This window comes from Panthera tigris, chromosome A2 (genome assembly GCF_018350195.1).
Source record: "Panthera tigris isolate Pti1 chromosome A2, P.tigris_Pti1_mat1.1, whole genome shotgun sequence".
Classification (NCBI taxonomy): domain Eukaryota; kingdom Metazoa; phylum Chordata; class Mammalia; order Carnivora; family Felidae; genus Panthera; species Panthera tigris.
Window position 1 is genome coordinate 74784804 of NC_056661.1, and position 24079 is coordinate 74808882.

A 24079-nucleotide genomic window follows, 5' to 3' on the forward strand; every position below is an offset into this window, starting at 1 on the left:
TGTTTTTAAGCCTTTTGACCTTCCTACTTTGGCAAACAGAAGCATCCGCAATTGCCCTGGTCTCAAAGACCCTGGGGCGCACCTGCCCCAGGTACAGCTACCTTCGTGGACTGCAAGTCTACCTCTGCTGGCGACTTGGTCATCCCATTGTCTCAAGAATGAAGATTCCTGACTTCCAGAGCTGTTCCTGATGCCATCAAAGCCATTTCTTTGTTTTAAGAGTGAAAGTCCCCAGAAAAATCGTGCCAGCATCAGTTGCTCCCAGCGTCCTCAGGGTCAGAAATAATACCTACATTTTATAAGATGTGAGAATGCAGCCCTATGATTACTGAGTACATCAATAACAACACTGTGTACAACATCCCAATTATAATCACGTCCTGTTGACAATAACAGAAATAATGCACTAATAACAGAGAACTCAGAAAATAGCCACTTGGAAGCCCGTCGTAATTTGTCGTTGCTTTTAAGGGCATTCATCAATAAGGCACAATGCTTTCAGCTAATAGTGTCCTTCTTCTGTTGTTTGTATGAGATGTGGGATTTGGTACGCTAACAAGGCCTTGAAATGTGATTTAGCAGCTCTTTTCGAGGAGGGAGAATTGCACGTGGATGAGTGCAGGGACAAATGATGTCTGTGGATACCCAGATGCCCTCAGGGCTAGCTCTCTCGGAGCCAGCTGTTGGCCTGGCACCAAACGTGAGCAGTTTTCATTTCCACGTTATGCTGTCCATTTGTATTTGCTAACAGCTCAGCTCCCTTCTCTCTGGTGCTTCATCAGTTTTCAAATAGGGGGTGTTTCGGCCGATGATACCCTTATTCAGGTTGCTTTCCCCTGTACCCTCCAAAAACCTGCCTTGGTCCCCTCCACAGAGAATGTGGTCACCCAGAAGCCACATGTACTTAGCTGAAGACCCTTCCATTTAGCACCTGAGGCAGCCAAAGTAGAGGCAACATGACACATAGACTAGTTCCGAAGCAAAGATGGGGTTCAAAAGTGTTCTTTCCTTTAAAATGTTTTTTTATTTGCAGTTTTCTGGCTCACATAAGGTTTCTTCATTGGTAGAAAAGAAAAGCATCACAGCACTTTTTACAATTGCAAATGCTAGACGGGGGCCCAGAGTGCTTCTAAGAGCATTAACTCTCATGATGCTGTTGCATAGGAGTCATGGGAAGTCAGGAATCGGGGACAGAGGAAGAGGAAACGGCTTTCTAAGCAGAACCAACCAACCGGGGGCCTGGCCCGGGCCCAGCCTGGCTGTCTTTGTGTAGCATTCCAAGGCTGTGGCAAGAGGAGGAAAGCACTCCTTCCCCCATACTGGCTGTGTGTCCCCTCCATCAGTGTGCTCGGGGATTCTGAAAGAACTGACCGCCAGAGACATCATGGGGATGCGTTTTGGGGGATTCAGTTTCATTTATATTGTTTTCTTTTAATCAAGAGGAGGCAGAAGGAGGTTTCTGTCATTTTTTCTGACTGCGGTAATGTGGCTCTTCTGGTGGACCACAGCATGTGACCAGAGCGTTTCCATTGACTAAATGGCTGTGAGTCTTATGTCACGATGTCAAGAGAAGGGAGTGAAGCAGGGTTTATGTTTCAGTCTGTTTCCTTGCTTATTGAGTGATAGAATCTAGCTTTATTTTGGGGCGCCTGGGTGGCTCAGTCCATTAAGCATCTGACTCTTGGTTCCAGCTCAGGTCATGATCTCACGATTTGTGAGTTCGAGCCTCACATCAGGCTCTGCACTGTCAGCACAGAGCCTGCTTGGGATTCTCTCTCTCTCTCTCTCTCTCTCTCTCTCTTTCTCTCTCTCTCAAGAAATAAATAAGCATTTTAAAAAGATACAATAAAATTATGCAGATGCCACCTGTCCCTGAAGCATCTTGACAGTCCCTTCGGTTGCTCGTTCCTCTTTTGATACCCACAGGGCCAGTGTGTGTTCTCTCACTCCTTTTGGGTCACATCCGGCAGAGTTTCTGATTCAGCCGCTCTAGGGTGGGGGCCAAGAATCTGTATTCCTAACAAGCTCCCAAGTGATGCTGACAACTGCTGGTCATGGGATCACGCCGTGAGAACCACCGTTTTAGGCCAGGATTTCCCCGTGGCACAAATATATGGCCACGAACAAAGTACCACAGTGAATGAACAGATTTCTCCCAGGGAAATACCCAGCTGAGTCAAGTGTATATCATGTATGACCATGTATAACTGCTGCGCTTAAAAATTGTGTGATTTGAGAGGTGCCTGGGTGGCTCAGTCGGTTAAGCGTCCAGCTTCGGCTCAGGTCATGATGTAGCGGTTTGTGAGGTCGAGCCCCCCATTGGGCTCATTGCTGTCAGCATGGAGCCTGTTTCCGATCCTCTGTCCCCTCCCTCTTTCTTCCCCTCCCCACCTCTCTCTGTCCCTCCCCCTCCTCTCTGCCCATGCCCTGCTCGCACACGCTCTCTCCCTCTCTCAAAAATAAATAAACATGAAATTAAAAAAAATAGTATGACTTGAAATACTCCATATTTCGGGCAGTTGGACTTACATGTACATACACGTGCATGTACATGTGTGCTTGTAATATTAGATGTGTTGATCAGAGTATATGTCAAGTTACATATTCTAAGGGAATGGACGGTCTCATCAGGGCTGTGATGTTTTTAGATAGGCACAGATATTTGATGAAAAAGAATCAACAGAAATGCCCAGAGAAAATGCAATGCCAGCTGCATGGAAGCTGGAAAGCTGAGATGTATCTGAAAAGCTCTTCTCTCCCAGATACATGATATTTATGATCATATGGAGTGGTCCATTTCAGTTTTATTGTGATATTTTTTAAAAGTTTAATAAGTCAGTATACATTGAACAGATAGGTTTATGTCCCCAGTTTGCTATTTTTATCATGTACTTAGTGGGGAAGAAGAGTGTTTGTATTAATCCCACCCAGAAGCTCCAGGTGTGATGATTGAAATATTCCTCACCTCTGATGGATTTGTGCGTCTCGTACACCAAGCTTCACGGTGGCGACAGTCCCTCCTGAGTGCATCCAGGGATTAGAAACAAATCCATTAGGCCTAGAGAGCCCTCTAATGGCCCCAGACCTTAACTATATCATAGAATCTTCTCTGGGAAGTATCCGTACCTGCTTACAGGGAGAGGTCCGCGTGTCAAGACCACAGGGCTGACCTTGCTTCTCTGGTTTTGTGATTACAAAAATGGAACTGCCAGCCCTCTTTATTTTTCCCTCCCAAGAACCTAAATTGAAAGAAATCTCTTATGGGGTGTGTGTGTGTGTGTGTGTGTGTGTGTGTGTGTGTGTGTGTGTGTTTTCCTGAATCATTCTTTAAAATTTTTTTAAGTTTATTCATTTTTGAGAGACAGAAACAGAGTGTGAGTGGATGAGGGGCAGAGAGAGAGGGAGACACAGAATCTGAAGCAGGCTCCAGGCTCTGAGCTGTCAGCACAGAGCCCGACGCAGGGCTTGAACCCACGAACTGTGAGATTCTGACCCGAGCCGAAGTCGGAGGCTTAACAGACTGAGCCACCCAGGTGCCCCACATTATTCTTTCAAGACAGCATTTTCCATCCCTTCCCATAAGATGCTGTGAAAAGGGGGTCCTTGGTCATCGGAGGCTGGGAGGAGCTACACCCCCTTTTGTTTTACATAGTTTGTGTCAGCATGTCCAGTGCTCTGAGAAGTTGTGCAACAAAAGCCCTTTTTGTTTAAATCAGAGTTTCTCAAATAATCTCCCTTTTCTCCCAAAGTACTACCTGTTCCAGGGACGTGGGCGTTTGGTGAAACATGTTTAAAAACGAAGATTTAAAAGATATTATATCCCTGGAAACCAAACTTATGGCCTATAAATAGGATTTTAACAGATCAAGGCCAAAAAAAGCAATCATGTATATTATATACACACACATATGTACACATGCAAGGTTGTTTCTTTTTTTTTTCTTCAAAAATGTTTTGAAAAAAGATGTTTCGGACTGCTTTCTCTTCTCACGATCGAGGTTCACCCTCCTCTCCCACCAGGGCTTTCCTGAGGGATCGTGGCTCTGGGCAAATATTTTCAGAGGGGGGCTTCTGTCCATATAACCAATTTGAGTCCCTTGAAATGAGCCTGTCCGCAGCATTCTGGTGGTCAGTCTGATGGGATTCCGTACGTGAAACGCCTTGCTGCCCAGTGGAGGCAATCTGCCCACCAGCCACCCTCTTGGAAACAAGCCTGGCCACCATGTTCCAGGACAACTGGGTGGATGTGAGCCCCAGAGTTCCTGGGGGGTGTGGTAGGTACTCCATGTAGAGAGGGTCACAGAGTGCTCCAAAGAGAGATGGGCGCCAGCCCCATGTGGGTGCCCTGACCAGATAGCATTGCTAGCCACAACCGCCACCACCAGAGAAGGACTTAGAAAATTTCAGGGAATGTATTCGAAAGTGTGGGGCTCCCCTGAGGGTCAGGGCTAGGGGTGGGGTCCCTGCTTGCCCTTCTACCTGTCAAGTGGCAGAAAGGAAGAAATTGCCTGTTTCCACATTTTTTTTTTCCGTAGCAGGTAACCCCCAACTGTTTTGCTTAAATCTTTTCCCAGCAAAGACGTTGCATATTTTCTCTCTTTGCTTTTAAATCTTTTACGTTTTTGTTTATTTTGAGACAGAGACAGACCCAAGCAGGCCCCGCACTGTCAGCGCAGAGCCCGAAGCGGGGCTCAAACCCACAAACCGTGAGATCGTGACCTGAGCCGAAACCAAGAGTCAGACGCTTACCCGACTCAGCCACCCAGGCGCCCCTGCATATTTTCTGTTTTTGAAACTGGCATTCTCCTTTACAAATCCAGATGGATTAGGTTGTGACCATCCAAGCCTATTCCTCCAAGCCCATCTCCCCACTCCTGCTGGGAGACCTACTGTGCCAGAAGGCAAGACAGCAGCACAGCCTCTAAGCTGCGTGGCTGTCGGGATCAAGTTAGCATCGTTAACTCTGCTACTCTTAACGCCTCTGCTTTCCAGCCGAATGCTGCAGCTCACATTTTAAGTTCATGAAGTCATTCGATTTTTCCTTGGCCAATCAAACTGAAGTAGATTTTCAGCTTGCAGAATAAGTTCGTGAAATGGCCCTTTTCGTCTCCCCAATCCTGAGAGGCCATCCTGCAGTCACGTGTGTACGTACCCCTCGCTTCCCAGGTATCTGTCACCTGGTTTTGAATTCCGCTTTGGCTTTTCTTTTCAATGTAGCATATTTCTGGACCAGCTGCCTCTTCTTTCAGTTGGTATTTTTTCCAAGTAAACATGTTAGCATTCTGGTAACGCAGAAAGAATTAGTAAGCTAAAAACTGGAAGGAAGGAAACCGTGTGTCTTCAGACCCTTCAGCCCCTGTTTGGTCAGTCTGTTGGGTTGGTGGGTCGCCCACAGGACCCCTGGTTCCTTCGGCAGGGGTAGCCAACTGGGGCAATTTGTTTATCATCTGGGGCTCTGACAGTGCTCTTAAGTCGTCATGCCACTTGGCTTCACAACCTTCCAAGGTTCTCAGACACCTGAACTTGTGACAACGTCTAGACTTTTCGCACTTTGCCCTTTTTTGCATTTTATATTCTACCTCCTTGCGAAGCATCTCACGGTGTGTCTTTTGAGATTTTGTACTTTTGAATATGGTTTGAGGTATGGGTTAGGGAGTGGTGGTCAGCTGGCTCAGAGAGGCCAGCAGGGGAAGGGGAGAAGGGGAACGCAGAAGAATGAGTTGGGGAGAAAGGAAAGAGCTCACGATGAGGAAGTACATGACTGACTATGTTACATGCAGGGTCTCCTTCGATTTAGCTTTCACATCATTCCTGTGATTGACAGGCCATTATCCCTACTTTTTACTTTTATTTTTATTTAAACTTTTTTTTAACTTTTATTCAATTTTGAGAGACAGAGAGAGACAGGGCATGAGCAGGGGAGGAGTATAGAGAGAGGGAGACACAGAATCTGAAGCAGACTCCAGGCTCCAAGCACAGATCCCGATACAGGGCTCGAACCCAAGAACCATGAGATCATGACCTGAGCTGAAGTCGGACACTTAACCGACTGAGCCACCCAGGCACCCCATCATTATCCCTACTTTTGAAGTTGAGCAAACCCGTTGTCTTTCGTCCACACTGTGGCGTTCATAGGGCAGCCGTGGAAAGCGGAAGTCTGTAGACCACCCATGCTGGCGTTCTAAGCACCTGATGGATAGCAGGTACTAGATGGCCAGTAAACTGAACAAATCCATCCAGACTCTCTCCGTAATGTTCAGAATGCACGTTTTCTACAGTGTCTTCGGGTTTTTGATATTAGCACAGTTCTTCAAGTTGTGACAGATCAGCAATGTTATCGTTAAATTCCAGGGGCGGTGGGAGGAGGGTCTTTACTCCACCAGTTGAGCTACTTGTTCATCCAGTGGTCATCACTGAACCTCACTGGACGCACGGGTCCCGTCCACCTCCCCTACTGTCTCTCTCCTCCTTACGGTCAATGTGCTGCACTGTCACGGCTGTGCAACCTAGCAGCTTGCTCCAGTAAAAACAAAAACAAAAAACCTAGATAAACAGTTCCTTAGAAAGTTAGTATGTTGTGCGTCACCTCATTAGAGCGTCTGCAGGATCCTATAAATGTAGGTAAGCATACGCAGCAAAGACGGCAATAGGAGAGCTTTGACGAGTCCAGGTCATGGGTAAATGGATCTTCGTTGTACCGTTTCTTTTTTTAAGTTTATTTATTTATTTATTTATTTATTTATTTATTTTGAAAGAGACAGAGACCGCTCGAGTGGAGGAGAGGCAGAGAGAGAGAGAGAGAGAGAGAGAGAGAGAGAGAAGCCTAAGCAGGCTCAATGTGGGTCTCGAACACCTGAACTGTGAGATCATGACCTGAGCCAAAATCAACAGTCAGGTGCTTAACCAACTGAGCCACCCAGGCGCCCCTCTTTGTACTATTCTTTTAACGTCTTATATAGTTAAAGCTGTAGAACAAATACTTGACAATGTCCTATGAAATGGTTGAATGATGACTGCAAATTCTGAGACTGCAAATATAAAGCTCTTGAGCCCGGTCAGGATACTATAGTTAACTACCATTATTCCCAGTAACTGCTGCGTATGCATCTGTAGTGGTCTTACCATAGGCTTCCAGTTATAAAGTTCAGTTTCCTGAGGACGCCCACTCACTTGCACACTTTCTTTCTCTCAAGAGAAATAAACATTTAAAAAAATTTTTCTTAGGCCTCTGCGTTCATAATTACCAACGAAATGCAAAAGCTTTACTCACTGGTAGAAATTGTCAGCTATGTTGTGACCCTTCAATAAAAGACATATCTATTACCTGAAAGATAACCCCCAACTGGCCTCGTTCCTAAAAACTTCATTTAACCTTTATGTCTTAAGTTTGTTATCTGATCTCCCCGGACTTATTGGGAAGTAATAAGTGTCCTGCCTAATATTTAGAATATAATGAAAATGTCCTTAAAATATGTTTAATGAAAGAATAAAAAATTAAAAAAAAAACTCTTTGGAAGAAATAGTACCTATGACTTTATCTGGCTCACTGAAATATTGTGTTATCATTAAGAAATCGGGGTGCCTGGGTGGCTCAGTTGGTTAAGCATCCGACTTTGACTCAGGTCATGATCTCACGGTTCATGGGTTTGAGCCCCACGTTGGGCTCTGTGCTGACAGCTCAGACCCTGGAGCCTGCTTCGGATTCTGTGTCTCCCTCTCTCTCTGCCCCTCCCCCACTCATTCTCTTTCTCTCTCTCTCAAAAAAAATAAACATTAAACAAATTTAAAAAATTGTGTGTATGTGTGTGTGTGTGTCTGTCTGTCTGTCTATCCATCTGTCTGTCTGCATGCACCCACGGGAATGGCTTAGAGATTGCTCTACTTATAAATTTTTGTGTCTGTAGCTATATATTGAAATCTCTGTTACCTGATATGCTTATAAGAGTAATGTCATAAAGGATGCGTGGTTAACCCAAAACACTAGTAAATTCCAGAGAAGCAAAAAGCAAAAGTTTAAAAGTGTAGTTCTATTTCTCAGCAAAAACCACTGTTACTAATGTAGTTTTTGTAATGCCACAATTTTATTCTCTTCAAACAGTGACAGAAAGATATATTTTTTTGGAAATTTGATCATTTTATATCAGTTTTATAACCTATGGGTTTTTTTTACTACAAATATAACAAAGATATTTTCATGTCAATTTAAGATATATCTCACCATTTTAAATAACAACAGATCCCTGTATCATGAGGTTGTACCATAGTAGGTTTAACTAATCTCCTGTTGTTAGAGTATTTTCTTCTGTTAATCAGTTTCATTGATTTCTGACCAACGTACAGTTAATGGCACATATTTAAAGCATACTTTTTGATAAGTTTTGAAATATGTGTGCACCCATGAAACCATCACCAGGATCAAGGTAGTGACTATACCTCTCACCCCCAAAGTTTCTTTATGTCTGTAATCCTTTCTGTTCCTGTCCACATGCTGTACCCTCCAGGCAAACACTCATCTTTCTGTCACCATACACAAGTTTGAATCTCCTAGAATTCTGTATAGATGGAATCACCCAGTGTGCACCCTTTTTGGTCTGGCTTGTACTGTTCTGCATAATTATTATGAGGTTCACCCATTTTGTAGCAGGTATCAGCAGTTTATTCCTTCTTATTACTGACTAATATCTCATTGTATGGACACATCAGGGTTTGTTGTTGTTTTTTTTTCATCCATTAATGGATATTTGGGTAGTTTCTAATTTGGGGCTATTTTTTTTAATGTTTATTTATTTGAGAGAGAGAGAGAGAGAGAGAGAGCGAGAGCATGAGTGGAGGAGAGGCAGAGAGAGAGGAGATACAGAATCCAGAGCATGCTCCAGGCTCTGTGCTGTCGCAGTGCAGGGTTCAAACCCGTGAACCTCCAAGATCATGATGTAAGCCAAAGTTGGACGCTTAGCTGGCTGAGCTACCCGGGTGCCCCTAATTTTGGGGTATTGTAAGTAAAGATGCTGTGAATATTTGTATACAAATGTTCTTTGTGTACATGCTTTCATTTCTCTTCAGTAAATCTCTATAAACTGGCTGGATCATTTGGTAGGAGTAAGTTTAACTTATTAAGAAACTGCCAGACTTTTCTTTTTTAAATTTTTTTAAATCTTTATTTATTTTTGAGAGAGAGAGAGACAGAGCATGGGTGGGGGAAGAACAGAGAGAGAGGGAGACACAGAATCTGAAGCAGGCTCCAGGCTCCGAGCCATCAGGACAGAGCCCAACACAGGGCTTGAACTCACAAACCGTGAGATCATGACCTGAGCCAAAGTCGGATGTTCAACCGACTGAGCCACCCAGGTGCCCCAGAAACTGCCAGACTTTTCTAAGTGATTATACTATTTGTGTTTCCACCCACACTGAAAAAGAATTTCAGTTCCTCCACATCTTTGCCGACACTTGGTACGGTTAGTCTTTTTAATTTTAGCCGTGATGATAAGTATATGGTGTTACTTTGTTGTGATTTAGTTTGCATCTCCCTAATGGCTAATGATGTTAGGCATCTTTTCATGTACTCATTTGACATTTTTCCCCCAGCTCTATTGAGGCATAACTGACAAATAACAATTGTATACACTTAAAGTATACAACTTGATGTTTTAACATATGTATGCATTGTGAAGTGATCTCCCCAAACCAGCCAATTAATATATCTATCCCTTCACATAGCTACTCTCTTTTATTGTTGTTGTTGTTGTTGTTGTTGATGATGATGATGTCAGAACACTTAATAGCTATCCTCCTGGCAAATTTCAAGTGTATAATACACTATTTTTACTTACAGTCACCATGCTGAACATTAGATCTCTAGGACTTGCATAACTGAAACTTTATACCCCTTGACTAACATCTCCCCGTCTCCCCTCCCCTGAGGCCCTGGAAAAAACCATTCTACTCTCTGCTTCCATGGTTTTGACTGTTTTCAATTCCACATGTAAGTGAGATCATTTCTCTTTCTGTGTCTTGCTTATTTCACTTAGCATAGAAACTTCTGCACAGCAAAGCAAACAATCAACAGAGTAAAAAGGCAACGTAGGGAATGGGAGAAAATATTTGCAAATCATGTATCAGATAAGGGGTTAATATCCAGAATATATAAGGGACTCATACTACTCAATAGCAAAAAAAAAAAAAAATCAAGTAGTTGGATTAAAAAAATGGACAAGGGACCCGAATGGACATTTCTCTGAAGAAGATGTACAGATTGCCAGCAGACACAGGAAAAGGTGCTCAACACCACTAACCGTCAGAGAAATGTACTTCAGAATCACAATGAGATATCACCTCACACCTGTTAGAATGGCTACTATGAAAAAGACAAATAACATGGACTAAATGTCCATGGGGGGGGGGCACCTGGGTGGCTTAGTTGGTTGAGCGCCTGACTTCGGCTCAGGTCATGATCTCATGGTTTGTGAGTTTGGGCCCCATGTCAGGCTCTTGTGCTGACAGCTCAGTCTGGACCCTGCTTTGGATTCTGTGTCTCCCTCTCTCTCTGCCTTCCTCTGCTCACTCGCTCTCTCTCTCTGTCTCTCAAAAATAAACATTAAATGTCCATCAGTAGATGAATGAGTAAAGAAAATGAGGTATATAAACACAATGGAATATTATTTGGCCTCAGAAGAAGTAAATCCTGCCATTTCTGACAACATGGACGAGTCTAGAGGACATTATGACATATTACTATGACATTAGTATATCCTCATTGGTGTCTGTGAAAAACTTTTGCTGATGTATTCACTTACTTGATGGAGTCTTGAGAGTCCTTTGTATGTTCTGGATACAAGCCTTTTATCAGATGCATGATTTGCAAATATTTTCTTCCAGCATGTGGCTTATCTTGTCATTCTGTTAGTGCTTTTTAGAAGAGTAGAAGTTTTTTTTATTTTGATGAGGTCCAATTTATCCAATTTATTTATTTTTTAAGAATTAGGCATTTCACATTACATCTAAAAAAAATCTATGCCTAACACAAGGTCACAAAGATTTTCTCCTGTGTGTCCTTCTAGAAGTTTTACAGCTTTAGGTGTTACACTTAGGGTCTGTGACAAATTTGGAATTTTTTAATATGTGCAAAGTATGGGTTGAAGTTCATTTCTTTATAGTTGAAATGTGATTGTTGAAAAGTCTATCCTTATTCTACTGAATTGCCTTTGTACCTTTGTGGTTCTCTTTCTGAACTCTGTGATTTTTTATTGATCCATTTGCCTACCTTTTATGCCAGTACCTTGTTAATCTTGATTACTGTCACTTTATACTGTCTTGAAATCAGATGAGGTTAGTCCCTCAGCGTTGTTATTTTTCAGAGTTGTTTTGGGTGTTCTAGGTCCTCTGAATCTCCACATGAATTTTAGAATCAATATGTAAGTTTCTACAAAAACACCTTCTGGGATATTTGGTTAGATTCCTAGGGCTGTTTTAGCAAAGAAGCATAAACTGAGTGGCTTATAACAACAGACTTTTATTCTCTCACAGTTTTGGAAGCTAGACGTCTGAGATCAAGGTCATGATTGAGTCTGAGATCAGCAGGCTATGCTTCTTCTGAAGACTCTAGGGTCCTTCTTTGCTCCTCTCTCCTTCTGGTGGTTGCTGGCCGTCCTTGGCATGTAGATACATCATTCCAGTCTCTGCCTCTGTCATCACACTGTGTTTTCCTTATGTGTCTGTGTGCTCTGTATCTTCACATACCTTTGTGTTTATGTATCCAAATTTCCTTGTTTTTATAAGGTCACAAGTCATTGCATTAAGGCCCATCCTAATTCAGTATGACCACATCTAAATTCCATTACATCTGCAAACGTCCTATTGCCAAATAAGGTCACATTCACAGGTTCCTTATAATCATGAACTTTGGCGGGGGTGGGGGGGTGCACAGTATTCAGCCCAGTACAGATACTGACTGGCATTGCATTGAATATGTAGATAAGTTTGGGGAGCGTTGACATCTTTTTTTTTTTTTTTTTCAACTTTTTTTTTTTTTTATTTATTTTTGGGACAGAGAGAGACATAGCATGAACGGGGGAGGGGCAGAGAGAGAGGGAGACACAGAATCGGAAACAGGCTCCAGGCTCCGAGCCATCAGCCCAGAGCCCGACGCGGGGCTCGAACCCACGGACCGCGAGATCGTGACCTGGCTGAAGTCGGACGCTTAACTGACTGCGCCACCCAGGCGCCCCGGGGAGCGTTGACATCTTAATAATAATGAGCTCTGTGATCCATAAACACAGTATAGCTCTTCCTTTATTTTAAGGTCTTCTCTAATTTATCTTGGCTGTGTTTTATAGTTACTATTCAGTGTACAGGTTTTCTCATCTTTGGTTGGGTTTATCCCTAAGTATTTCATATTTTTAGTGCTATTGTAAATCATATTTTTAAAATTTAAGTTTCTGGTTTTTATACTCTTATATATCAATAAAACCAGTTTTTGTATATTAATGCTGTATCCTGCAGCCTTGCTAAACTCAGTATTAGTTCCTATAGCTTTTTTATAGATTTCCTTGGATTTTTCTATATAAGTGATCATATCTTCTGTGAATTAACATAGTTTTACTTTTTTCTTTTTAATTTGGATGCCTTTTATTGCTTTTTTCTGCCTTATTTTAGTGTTTAGTACTGCCAGTATATTGTTGAGTACAAGTGTTAAGACGGCCATCCTTGCCTCGATCTTAGGGGAAAGGCTCCTAGTCTTGTGTTATTAAACATGATGATAGTTGCATGTTTTTGTAGATACCCTTATCAGGTTGAGGAAGTTGCCTATGTTTCCTACTTTGTTGAGAGTTTTGAACAGGAGTGGATATGGATTTTTTCAAATACTTTTTCTGCATCTGTCAAGATGATCGTATGAGTTTTCTTTTTTAGTTTGTTAATATGGTGACTTACATTCATTGGTTTTCAAATGGTACATCAATCACACATTCCTGAGATAAACCTCATTTGGTTATGATGCAGTTTATTAATATATATTTCTTCATCCAGTTTGCTAAAGCTTTCTCTAGCATTTTTGCATCTATGCTGATGAGGAACATGAGTCCATAGGGCATTGTTTTTAATAATGTCATTTTCTGGGGCACCTGGGTGGCTCAGTTGATTGACTTCATCTCCGTCATGATCTTGTGGTTTGTGAGTTCCAGCCCTACATTGTGCTTGCTGCTGTTAGCACAGAGCCCCCTTCGGTCCCCCTCTCTGTGCCCCTCCCCTGCTTGCACTCTGTCTCTGAAAATAAATAAACATTTAAAGTAAAAAAAAAAAGTTGGGATGCTTGGGTGGCTCAGTCAGTTAAGTGTCCAACTTTGGCTCAGGTCATGATCTCGTGGTTTGTGAGTTTGAGCCCCATGTCCTGCTCTGTGCTCACAGCTCGGAGCCTGGGGCCTGCTTTGGGTTCTGTGTCTCCTTCTCTCTTTGCCCCTACCCCACTTGTTCTCTCCCCACCCCCCTCTCAAAAATAAATAAATGTAAAAAAAAATTTTTTTAGGTAAAAAAAAGTAATTTTCTGATTTTAGCACCAGGGTGATGCTTTCCCCATAGAATAAGTTGGGAAGTTGTTCACTCCTCTTCAATTTTGTAGAATTGGTATTTTTTTCTTATTTAACTCTGGTAGAATTCACCAGAGGAGCCATTTGGGCCTGCAGGGTTGTTTTTGTTTTTGTTTTTTTTTCTCTTAAAAAAAATTTTTTTTTAATTTGAATATAGTTGACACAAAATGTTAACCTTAGTTTCAGGTATGCAACATAGTGATTCAAGTTCTCTATATGCTGCAGTTTGTATTTCTCAAGAAATCTGTCTCTCTCATCTAAATTGTTGAATGTATTGGAATAAAGTGGTTTACAATACTTCCTTATTTTTTTTAAATATCTGGTAATGCCCCCTCTCTCATTCCGGATATTGGTAATTAGTGCCCTCTCTGTCCCTCCTGTGCCCTCTGTCCCTCAGTCTGGCTAGAAGTTTATCAATTTTATTAATCTTCTCAAAGGACTTGGTTTTGGTTTTATTGGTATTCTCTCAAGCGCTCTCTCTCTCTCTCTCTGTCATTCTCTAATTAATTTCTACTCTGATCTGCATAATTTTCCCCATTTCTATTTAGAATTTTATTTGCTCTGTGTCTTTTTTTTTCCTAGTTTGCAGGGTAGAAGCTGAAGTTACTAATTTGAGACATTCCTTCTTTTCTTTTTTTTTTTAAACTTTATTTTTTAAAATTTACCTCCAAATTAGTTAGCATATAGTGAAGCAATGATTTCAGGAGTAGATTCCTTAATGCCCCCTACCCATTTAGCCCATCCTCCCTCCCACAACCCCTCCAGCAACCCTCAGTTTGTTCTCCATATTTATGAGTCTCTTCTGTTTTGTCCCCCTCCCTGTTTTTATATTATTTTTGCTTCCCTTCCCTTATGTTCATCTGTTTTGTCTCTTAAAGCCCTCATATGAGTGAAGTCATATGATTTTTGTCTTTCTCTGACTGACTAATTTCACTTAGCATAATACACTCCAGTTCATCCACGTAGTTGCAAATGGCAAGATTTCATTCTTTTTGATTGCCTAGTAATACTCCATTGTGTATATACACCACATTTTCTTTATCCATGCATCCTTTGATGGACATTTGGGCTCTTTCCATACTTTGGCTATTGTTGATAGTGCTGCTATAAACATGGGGGTGCATGTGTCCCTTTGAAACAGCATACCTATATCCCTTGGATAAATGCCTAGTAGTGCAATTGCTGGGTCGTAGGGTAGTTCTATTTTTAATTTTTTGAGGAGCCTCCATACTGTTTTCCAGAGTGGCTGCACCAGCTTGCATTCCCACCAACAATGCAAAGGAGATCCTCTTTCTCCGCATCCTCGCCGACATCTGTTGTTGCCTGAATTGTTAATGTTAGCCATTCTGACAGGTGTGAAGTGGTATCTCATTGTGGTTTTGATTTGTATTTCCCTGATGATGAGTGATGCGAAGCATTTTTTCATGTGTCGGTTGGCCATCTGGATGTCTTCTTTGGAGAAGTGTCTATTCAAGTCTTTTGCCCATTTCTTCGCTGGATTATTTGTTTTTTGGGTATTGAGTTTGATAAGTTCTTTGTAGATTTTGGATACTAACCCTTTATCTGATATGTCGTTTGCAAATATCTTCTCCTATTCTGTCGGTTGCCTTTTAGTTTTGCTGATTGTTTCCTTTGCTGTGCAGAAGCTTTTTATTTTTGATGAGGTCCCAGTAGTTCATTTTTGCTTTTGTTTCCCTTGCCTCTGGAAACATGTTGAGTAAGAAGTTGGTGTGGGCAAGATCAGAGAGGTTTTTGCCTGCTTTCTCCTCAAGGATTTTGATGGCTTCCTGTCTTACATTGAGGTCTTTCATCCATTTTGAGTTTATTTTTGTGTATGGTGTAAGAAAGTTGTCCAGGTTCATTCTTCTGCATGTTGCTATCCAGTTTTCCCAGCACCACTTGCAGAAGAGACTGTCTTTATTCCATTGGGTATTCTTTCCTGCTTTGTCAAAGATTATTTGGCCATATGTTTGTGGGTCCATTTCTGGGTTCTCTGTTCTATTCCATTGATCTGTCTGTTCTTGTGCCAGTACCATACTGTGTTGATGATTACAGCTTTATAGTATAGCTTGAAGTCTGGGATTGTGATACCTCCTGCTTTGGTTTTCTTTTTCAAGATTGCTTTGGCTATTCGGGGTCTTTTCTGGTTCCATACAAATTTTAGGATTGTTTGTTCTAGCTCTGTGAAGAACACTGGTGTTACTTTGATAGGGATGTGTTGAATGTGTAGATTGCTTTGGGTAGTATCAACATTTTAACAATATTTGTTCTTCCTATCCAGGAGCATGGAATCTTTTTCCATTTCTTTGTGTCTTCTCCAATTTCTTTCATAAGCTTTCTATAGTTTTCAGTGTATAGATTTTTCACCTCTTTGGTTAGACTTATTCCTAGGTATTTTATCATTTTGGTGCAACTGTAAATGGGATCGATTCCTTGATTTCTCTTTCTGTCGCTTCATTGTTGGTGTATAGGAATGCAACCAATTTCTGTGTGTTGATTTTATATCTTGCAACTTTGCTGAATCATGTATCAGTTCTAGCAGTTTTTTGGTGGAATCTTTTGGGTTTTCCACATAGAGTATCATGTTATCTGTGAAAAGTGAAAGTTTGACCTCCTCCTTGCCAATTTGGATGCCTTTTATTTCTCTGTGTTGTCTGATTGCAGAGGCTAAGACTTCCAATATTATGTTGAGTAACAGTGGCAAGAGTGGACATCCCTGTCTTGTTCCTGACCTTAGGGGGAAAGCTCTCAGTTTTTCTCCATTGAGGATGATATTAGCATTGGGTTGTTCATATATGGCTTTTATGATCTCGAGGTATGCTCCTTCTATCCCTACTTTCTTGAGGGTTTTTATCAAGAAACGTTGTTGTATTTTGTCAAATGCTTTCTCTGCGTCTATTGAAAGGATCATATGGCTCTTGTCCTTTCTTTTATTGATGTGATGAATCACATTAATTGTTTTGCAGATATTGAACCAGCCCTGCATCCCAGGTATAAATCCTACTTGGTCATGGTGAATAATTTTTTTAATGTATTGTTGGATCCGGTTGGCTAATATCTTGTTGAGGATTTTTGCATCCATGTTCATCAGGGAAATTGGTCTGTAGTTCTCCTTTTTAGTGGGGGTCTCTGTCTGGTCTTGGAATCAAGATAATGCTGGCTTCATAGAAAGAGTTTGGAAGTTTTCCTTCCATTTCTACTTTTTGGAACAGTTTCAGGAGAATAGGTGTTAACTCTTCCTTAATTGTTTGGTAGAATACCCCTGGAAAGCCATCTGGTCCTGGACTCTTGTTTTTTGGCAGATTTTTTATTACTAATTTGATTTCCTTACTGGTTATGGGTCTGTTCAAATTTTCTATTTCTTCCTGTTTCAGTTTGGGTAGTGTATATGTTTCTAGGTTTTCCTTCTTTTTTTATATAGGGATTCGGTGCTATAAATTTTCCCTAAATCCTATTACAGCAGCATCTCACAAATTTTGGTATGTTGTCTTTATATTTTTTATTTTTATTTATTTTTTTAAAGTTCAGTTTTATTTGGGGTGCCTGGGTTGCTCAGTTGGTTAAGCATCTGACTTTGGCTCAGGTCATGATCTCATGGTTCGTGAGTTCAAGCCCTACATTGGGCTCTGTGGTGACAATGCAGAGCCTGCTTGGGATATTCTTTCTCTCTGCCCCTGTCCCCTCACTCTCTCTCTCTCTCTCTCTCTCTCTGTGTCTCTCTGTCTCCCTTTCTCTAAATAAATAAAATAATAAAGTTCACTTTTATTTACTTTGAGAGAGAGATAGAAAGTAAGTGGTGGTTCAGAGAGAAAGGGAGCCAGAATCCCAAGCAGGCTGCTGTCAGTGCAGAGCCTGATGCAGGCCTCAAACTCATGAACCGTGAGATCATGACCTGAACTGAAGTCAAGAGTCAGTGCTTAAGCCACCCAGGTGCACCTGTTGTCTTTATTTTCATTCAACTCAAACTGCTTTCTAATTTCCACATTGATTTCTTCTTTCTTCTGATGTTTTTCTTTTCATTTCTTTCATTGAGTTATTTAGAATGTTATTTTTGTCCACATATTTGTGGATTTTTCTAGAGATAATTCTCTTACTGATTTGAAATTTGATTCCATTGTAGTCAGCATACTTTGTATGACTTGAATGTTTTTTAAGTTTACTGAGACCGGTTTTAAGTTTATTGAGACCTGTTTAATAGAATAGTGTCTATTATGTTCTGTGTTTGACATGCACTTGAAAAGAATTTGTATTGTGCTGCCGTATGGAGTGTTTTATAAGTGTAAATCAGGTCAAATTGGGTCTTGGTGTTTTCTGTATTTTCTATAACATTACTGATTTTCTCTCTACTTCTTTCAGTTGTTGAAAGAGGGCTGTTGAAATCTTCCCTACAAAATTGTGCATTTTAAAATTTCTTGATGCTGTGTTTTTGGTTCTTGCTTCATGTATCTTGACACTTTCTGATTGAATCCATAAATGTTTAGAATTAACACCTTTTTACATTAGGAAATGACCTCCTTTATCCATAATAATGTTCTCTTATTTGCAGTCTGCTTTGTTTGACATTAATATAACTATTCCAGCTGTCTTTTGGTTAGGTTGGCATAATTCATCTTTTTTCTTCCTTTTACTTTCAACTTGTTTGTGTCTCTGTATTTGAAATCTGTTTCTTATAGGCAGTATCTAGTTGAGTATTGCTTTTTTAATCTAATCTGATAACCTCTGCATTTCATTAAACTGTTTAGACCATTTTCATTCAAGGTAGTTATTCATATGGTGACGTTTCAATCTGGCATCTTGATATTTTTTTTTTTCTATTGGGCCATCTGTTTTAACCCTTTTTCCTCTTTTTTCTGTTTTCTTTTAGATTAATTGATTATTTTTATTACTCTCTTTTATTTCTTTTATTAGTGATAACTTGTTTTGGTATTTTAGTGGTTGCTTTAGGGCTTAAAGTACATGTTTTAATTTATTAAAAAGTCTGCCTTCAAATAGTGGTATATTTCAGGTCTAGCATAAGAATCCCATAATTGTATACTTACATTTCCCCTTCTTCTGGTTTTGTACTGTTTTGTCTGTTTTGTCAAATAGAATTTATTTTTTAACGTAAAGTTACTTCATGTTACTTTGTGATTATCTTTGTTTAAGCAGTCAGTTATCTTTTAAGGAGATTTAAATAATGACTAAAGTCGTGTATACTTACCTACATAGTTATCATTTCTCATTCCTTTGGAGCCTATCATTCCTTTGTGTACATCCATACTTCATCTAGATCCGTATTTCCATGTAGCATCATTTCATGCCTGAAAAATGTCTTTTCACATTAGTTGTGTTGATTGGATGGTGATGGGTTCTTTCTGCTTTTGTATGTATGAAAAAATAGTCACCTCATTTTTTCTCTTTTTTTTAAAATTTTTATTTATTTTTGGAAGACAGAATGTGAGCGGGGAAGGGCAGAGAGAGAAGGAGACAGAATCCAAAGCAGGCCCCAGGCTCTGAGCTGTCAGCACAGAGCCTGATGCAGGGCTCATACTCACAGGCAGTGACATCTGACCTGAGCCAAAGTTGGACACTTAACCGACCGAGCCACCCAAGTGCCCCACATTTTTGGTCTTTTTTTTTTTTTTTTATATTTTCGGGGCACTTGGGTGGCTCAGTCTGTTAAGTGTCAGACTCTTGATTTTGGCTCAGATCATGAAATCGTGGTTTGTGAGTTCAAGCCCCATGTCGGGCTCTGTGCTGACAGTGTGGAAACTCCTTGGGATTCTTTCTCTCCCTCTCTCTCTGCCCCTTCCCCTGCTTGTGCTCTGTCTCAAATAAATATTTAAAAATGAAAACATAAAAATATTTTCAAGGGGCACAGAATTCTAAGTTTCTCTCTGTACTTCAAAGATACTGCCTCAACATCTTTTTGCTTGCATTAATTCTGGTGCTAAAAAATGCTATTATTCCTAGGTTGTCCCTGTGTTCAGTAACATGTCTTACCCTGCCCCCCTCCCCCCCCCCCCCCGCCCTGGCCACTTGTAAGAATTCCTCTTTAACACCGCTTTTGAGGAATTTAGTTATGGTGGGTCCAGGTGTGTTCCCTGTGGCTCCCATCCTCCTTGACCAGTGGTTCCCCAAAGCTTGTACGTTGTACAGTGAGTGGCAAGAATACAAAAAAGCAAGTCACCCACACAAACATTTCAAGCCTTCATTTGTGTGACATTCACTAACATCCATTGACTAAAGCATGACAGATGGTCAACCCCAAGTCAAGGGATAAGGCAGTAAACTCCATCTGTAGGGAGGCCATGGCAAGACTAGGCATAGGATTATGGTCAAATTGTCTACCTAGAGTGAAGAAGTTCAGTACTTCGGTTATAAACTTAGATGCCCCTAGCAGAAGACACTTCCTGAAGATTATTATCACTGGTAAGATCTTCCCTTTGGGTATTTTCCCCCTGTGGTTTACACATGTAGTCTCTTTTCTTAGGATCACACTCTGGGTCTAGACTTTTAATGGGAACGCGGTACTTAAGCTCTGGCTTCCAAAAGTTTACGAATGCCGACACCACATCAGATCTGCTCTAACGGTGACTCAGGTATAAGGAATGAGAGGAGTTTTCTTTTGTTACGTTAAGGGACATGACATGTCAGCGTGTTTCAACATGTTAATGACAGAGTTGTCATTTTATAAAGGAATGCTGTATCAGCAGGCAACTCCTTTTTTTGCTCTTTTTGTAGTTCTGTCAAACTGCTGTTTGATATGAGTGCCTTAAGGGGTAACTCGCAGGAATTAAGGGTGCAAAACCAAATAGAAATGGAGTCGAAGTAGCCAGCTGCACCTTTTGAAGACCACCACACTGGTATACAGTCTCATGCCACTTGTCATCCTTGAGCTCTACATTTCCATTTGAGCTTTCATAAGGGGCCCCATTAGGCTTAGAGAGGATTAATGGACAGATTCGTTTGGGCTCACGTTTTAAGAAGAACTTAGAGACTGTCCAGAATTCCTCTGCAGATCCCTGTGGTGCCTGTTTGAGAGATGTGGGCACAGGTCTTAGCAGCAGCCTGGAATAGCACTGGGGTCCAAGGCCTCTGGCTGTTGCAGTCCTGCCTCAGCTGCATTGCACCTGAGGGAACCAGGACAACAGCCCTCTCTCCTTATCCCCAGATGGAGGAATGATGCCATTTACCCCTTGGTTTTTGTAAGGATTAGACCATGCGGGCGAAATGAAGTCTGGGGGATCTAGGAAGGTCATTCTTTGAAGGCAATAATAGTGTTGTAGTGTTGTCATCATTAGACTGCAGCGAAGTGTCCTAACCTGAGTTAATATTTATATGCACGAACTCTCAGAACAGTGCCTAGCACATTCTAAGTCAATGTAAGCGTTCACAAAGTTTTAGACCTATAACTTGTACCAATACAGATGTTGGCAAAAAACAAAACCCATGCAGATTTTGAATAGGGGCCAAAGGAATCAGTTGATGGTTTTGTGATTGTAATTATTAAAGCAAGAAAGATTAGCCTTGTGAAATTTTAAATGTGTAAGAATGATCATGCTGCAAAATAGGTAGCCCAGGACCAATCGCGTGGTATTTAAGCAGATTTCCTTCTACAGTGAGTGTGGATATACTAAAAACAATTATCTCTTATGCCCCAAAGCTATTCATACAGCTCTATATATTTTTAAGTTTTATGTCTATGATCAATATTAATTAAAAGAACTCTTGTTCTTTAAAAGCTTTCTCTGAACATTCCTATTCTTTTGTGCTTCATCCATGGTTGTGACCTTTGAGTTTCTAGAGTACAGATGGTCAAAACTGAAGCTTATATCAAACACCAAACACACGTTACCTGATTCTATGGAAACTGACCCAGTTCTGTTCACCGTGATTGTTTAGGGGGGCTTTATTTCAGCTCTGACCCTTACCGCGTGACTTAAGCCAAGGCTAGGCTAACTTCAAGCTGTGTTATTTTTTTTTTTTTTTGTATCATGAGACCACAATAAATGAATAAATATTAATGTTCAGTATTATAAATGTGTCGCTATTATAGCAGGACTTTTATCCAGTGTCTTATTTGGCTTACCTCTTTCTAATCCAGGAATGTTATTTTATGGCAAATGTTGGGGGACATGGTTCTCTCCCTCCCTCTTTCTCTTTACCTTCCCTCCCTCATACTTACAGTGGAGACCGACAGTAACACGGATGAAGAGTGGTTCATGTGATGACTACATCAAAGGATAGGGTCTCTCTGAGGGGATAAGGCAGGTGGAGGTAGTCAGGGTAGATGGCATCCCTTCCTTTTTACACACTAGCTTCGCAGGGGCCTCACAGGCATGGGCTACGGTGACGGGTCCCAGCCGTGGCCTATTGTATCCATCTGGTCGTCTGTAATTCTTGACCTGAGATACCTAAACTAGCAGAGGAGAGTCCTTGGATCTTGATGGCATCAGGATATACCTCTTAGACATTCTCTTTGTTGGCTGGATTCGGAGCTGGACGAAGGACAGAAACCAAAACCTGGGTCGCATTCCTACGCATCTTAGGTTCCAGTTGGCCAGAGTCGGTTATTTCCCCCTTCATCACATTTCGCAAGTGACTCTGGGTAAACTATCAGAGCATGCTTTGGGGATATTCAGTGATGTTAGAGGATTACACGGAGATTATATCATAAAGTCTCATATTCTGTCTTGTTCTCCTTTAATAGAATGAAGTCCCCGAGGTGAAGAAAGAGGAGACATTGTTGGATCTGGACTTCGACCCTTTCAAGCCTGAGGTGACACCTGCAGGTTCTGCTGGAGTGACCCACTCACCCATGTCGCAGGTATCCGATGGCGGCTTTGATGTTTGGAGATGACGTTTTCGTGAACTTAAAGGGCAGCAGATGCCTTTCAGACCGCTCTCCATCTCAAGTGACTATTTACTTTTCTTTTGGGTTGACAAACATTTTCTAATGGAAGGAAGGGTAGAAAGAAGACCTTATCCATATCTATCATTCCAAACCTCCTCCTCCCATTCCCTCTCTCTCTACCCATAGACCTGGGATAACCATACATCCCAAACTGGAATGTATGGTTGCCCAGGAATCCCTTGTCTCAGAGTAATTGTATCATTAGTATCATTTTACACTCAGACCGTTCAGACTTCGATGATACATTTCATGACTTCTCTAAATGAAGCTCTTTCTCATGGCCCTGGACTTAACCTTCTCACTGTTTCCTCTACGTTCCTTCTCCATGCTTTGGAGATTAAAGCACGTTAGACATAGCCTCGAAATTGTGCCCCAGCGGAAATGTTTTCAAGTCTTGGTCACTTTGAACTTGATGACATTGTCTTCCTCCACATTTTAGAAGCTTCCCCTATGGGATCTGGGCTATGGCTTGATGCGGAGCTGGCCTCCCGTACCCAGCTTCCCCTTGCTCATCATCATCATCCTCAACCTTCCCTCACGTCACTAGTGATGGCCACAGCGTTCTCCAGCAGAAGGGCCCGGGAGCGGGGCGCTCTAATGGCTTGAGGATGATTCCTCTGCAGTAGACTTCCTTCACGATTGTCTGTGCCCATGAAAGGAAGTTAACTCAAAATCTGTCTAAGCAGAAATTGTTTGTATCCGTATTTTTGATGTGCTTGGGGCCTCACATTTGAATTTGGGCAAATCCAAAGGTGGCTGGGATATACTTCCCGTGAACTAAGAAAGGTGTATTATAAACTGAGACCTAGCTCAATCTTTTAGTCTTGAAGCCTTCGTGATACCTTACCATAAACCACTGTCAGCTCAGTATGAACCTCAATAAATAAAGCCTCTCTTTAATCCATGCTTTATTCCAGAATGTGATCGCATTTCTGAAGGCCTCTCTGTTGTAATACAGGAACAATACAAATCTGAGATGTCGGTAAAGCAGGTAATTAAGCAGATCAGATACAAGCCTTTGAAGATGTTTTGCAAAAAAATGGGTCTCTTAGATAAATGTTTCAGAAAGTTCTATTAAATCCCTTTTAGGAGACTCATGATAGGCATTACAATTTTAAAGGCTCCAGGAAGTCCTGCAATTAAAAGAAAAAACCGTTTAGACTTGTTTAACTTAGAGATTCCCAAATGTGTTTGACTACGGAAATCTGTTTGAATGAAAGTTTCTTCACATTCATTTGAATGTTCTCTAAAACATACTTTGGGGAATGCCACCATAGTGATTATCAGCAAACTTGAGGGTTCTGCCTTGGGGGCCCAGCAAAGCAGAAGATGAATGTACATATCATTCAGAATACTTCCGTGAAAGAGCTTTCTCACTGTGTAGACTTCTTTGTCTACAGGACTTCTCTGCCTCACACTCCAGCGTTCACTGCTCTAGTGGCAGAAGGCAGGTTTCTACAGTGAATGTTGTCGTGATCAGTGGATGAGATCCCACAGCATGTCTATCTGCGAGTTGGATCAAGAGAGAAACCTTTTTTATATCAATCCATGATTAAAAAATTCCACAAATCATGGAACTTTGTGTGGATTTAGGACTAAGAGACTC

At 41.3% G+C, this 24079-nt stretch overlaps 1 protein-coding gene across 2 annotated transcripts in view; it reads left to right on the forward strand.

Annotated features, from left to right (window-relative positions):
* The window catches only part of AMPH (amphiphysin), a 246350-nt gene that overhangs the window by 172556 nt on the left and 49715 nt on the right, over window positions 1-24079 (forward strand). For both annotated transcript variants that reach the window (XM_042963958.1, XM_042963965.1), the window contains exon 12: window positions 22270-22386. In XM_042963958.1, the coding sequence (XP_042819892.1) occupies window positions 22270-22386 (117 nt within the window). The remainder of the gene's footprint in view (window positions 1-22269; window positions 22387-24079) is intronic.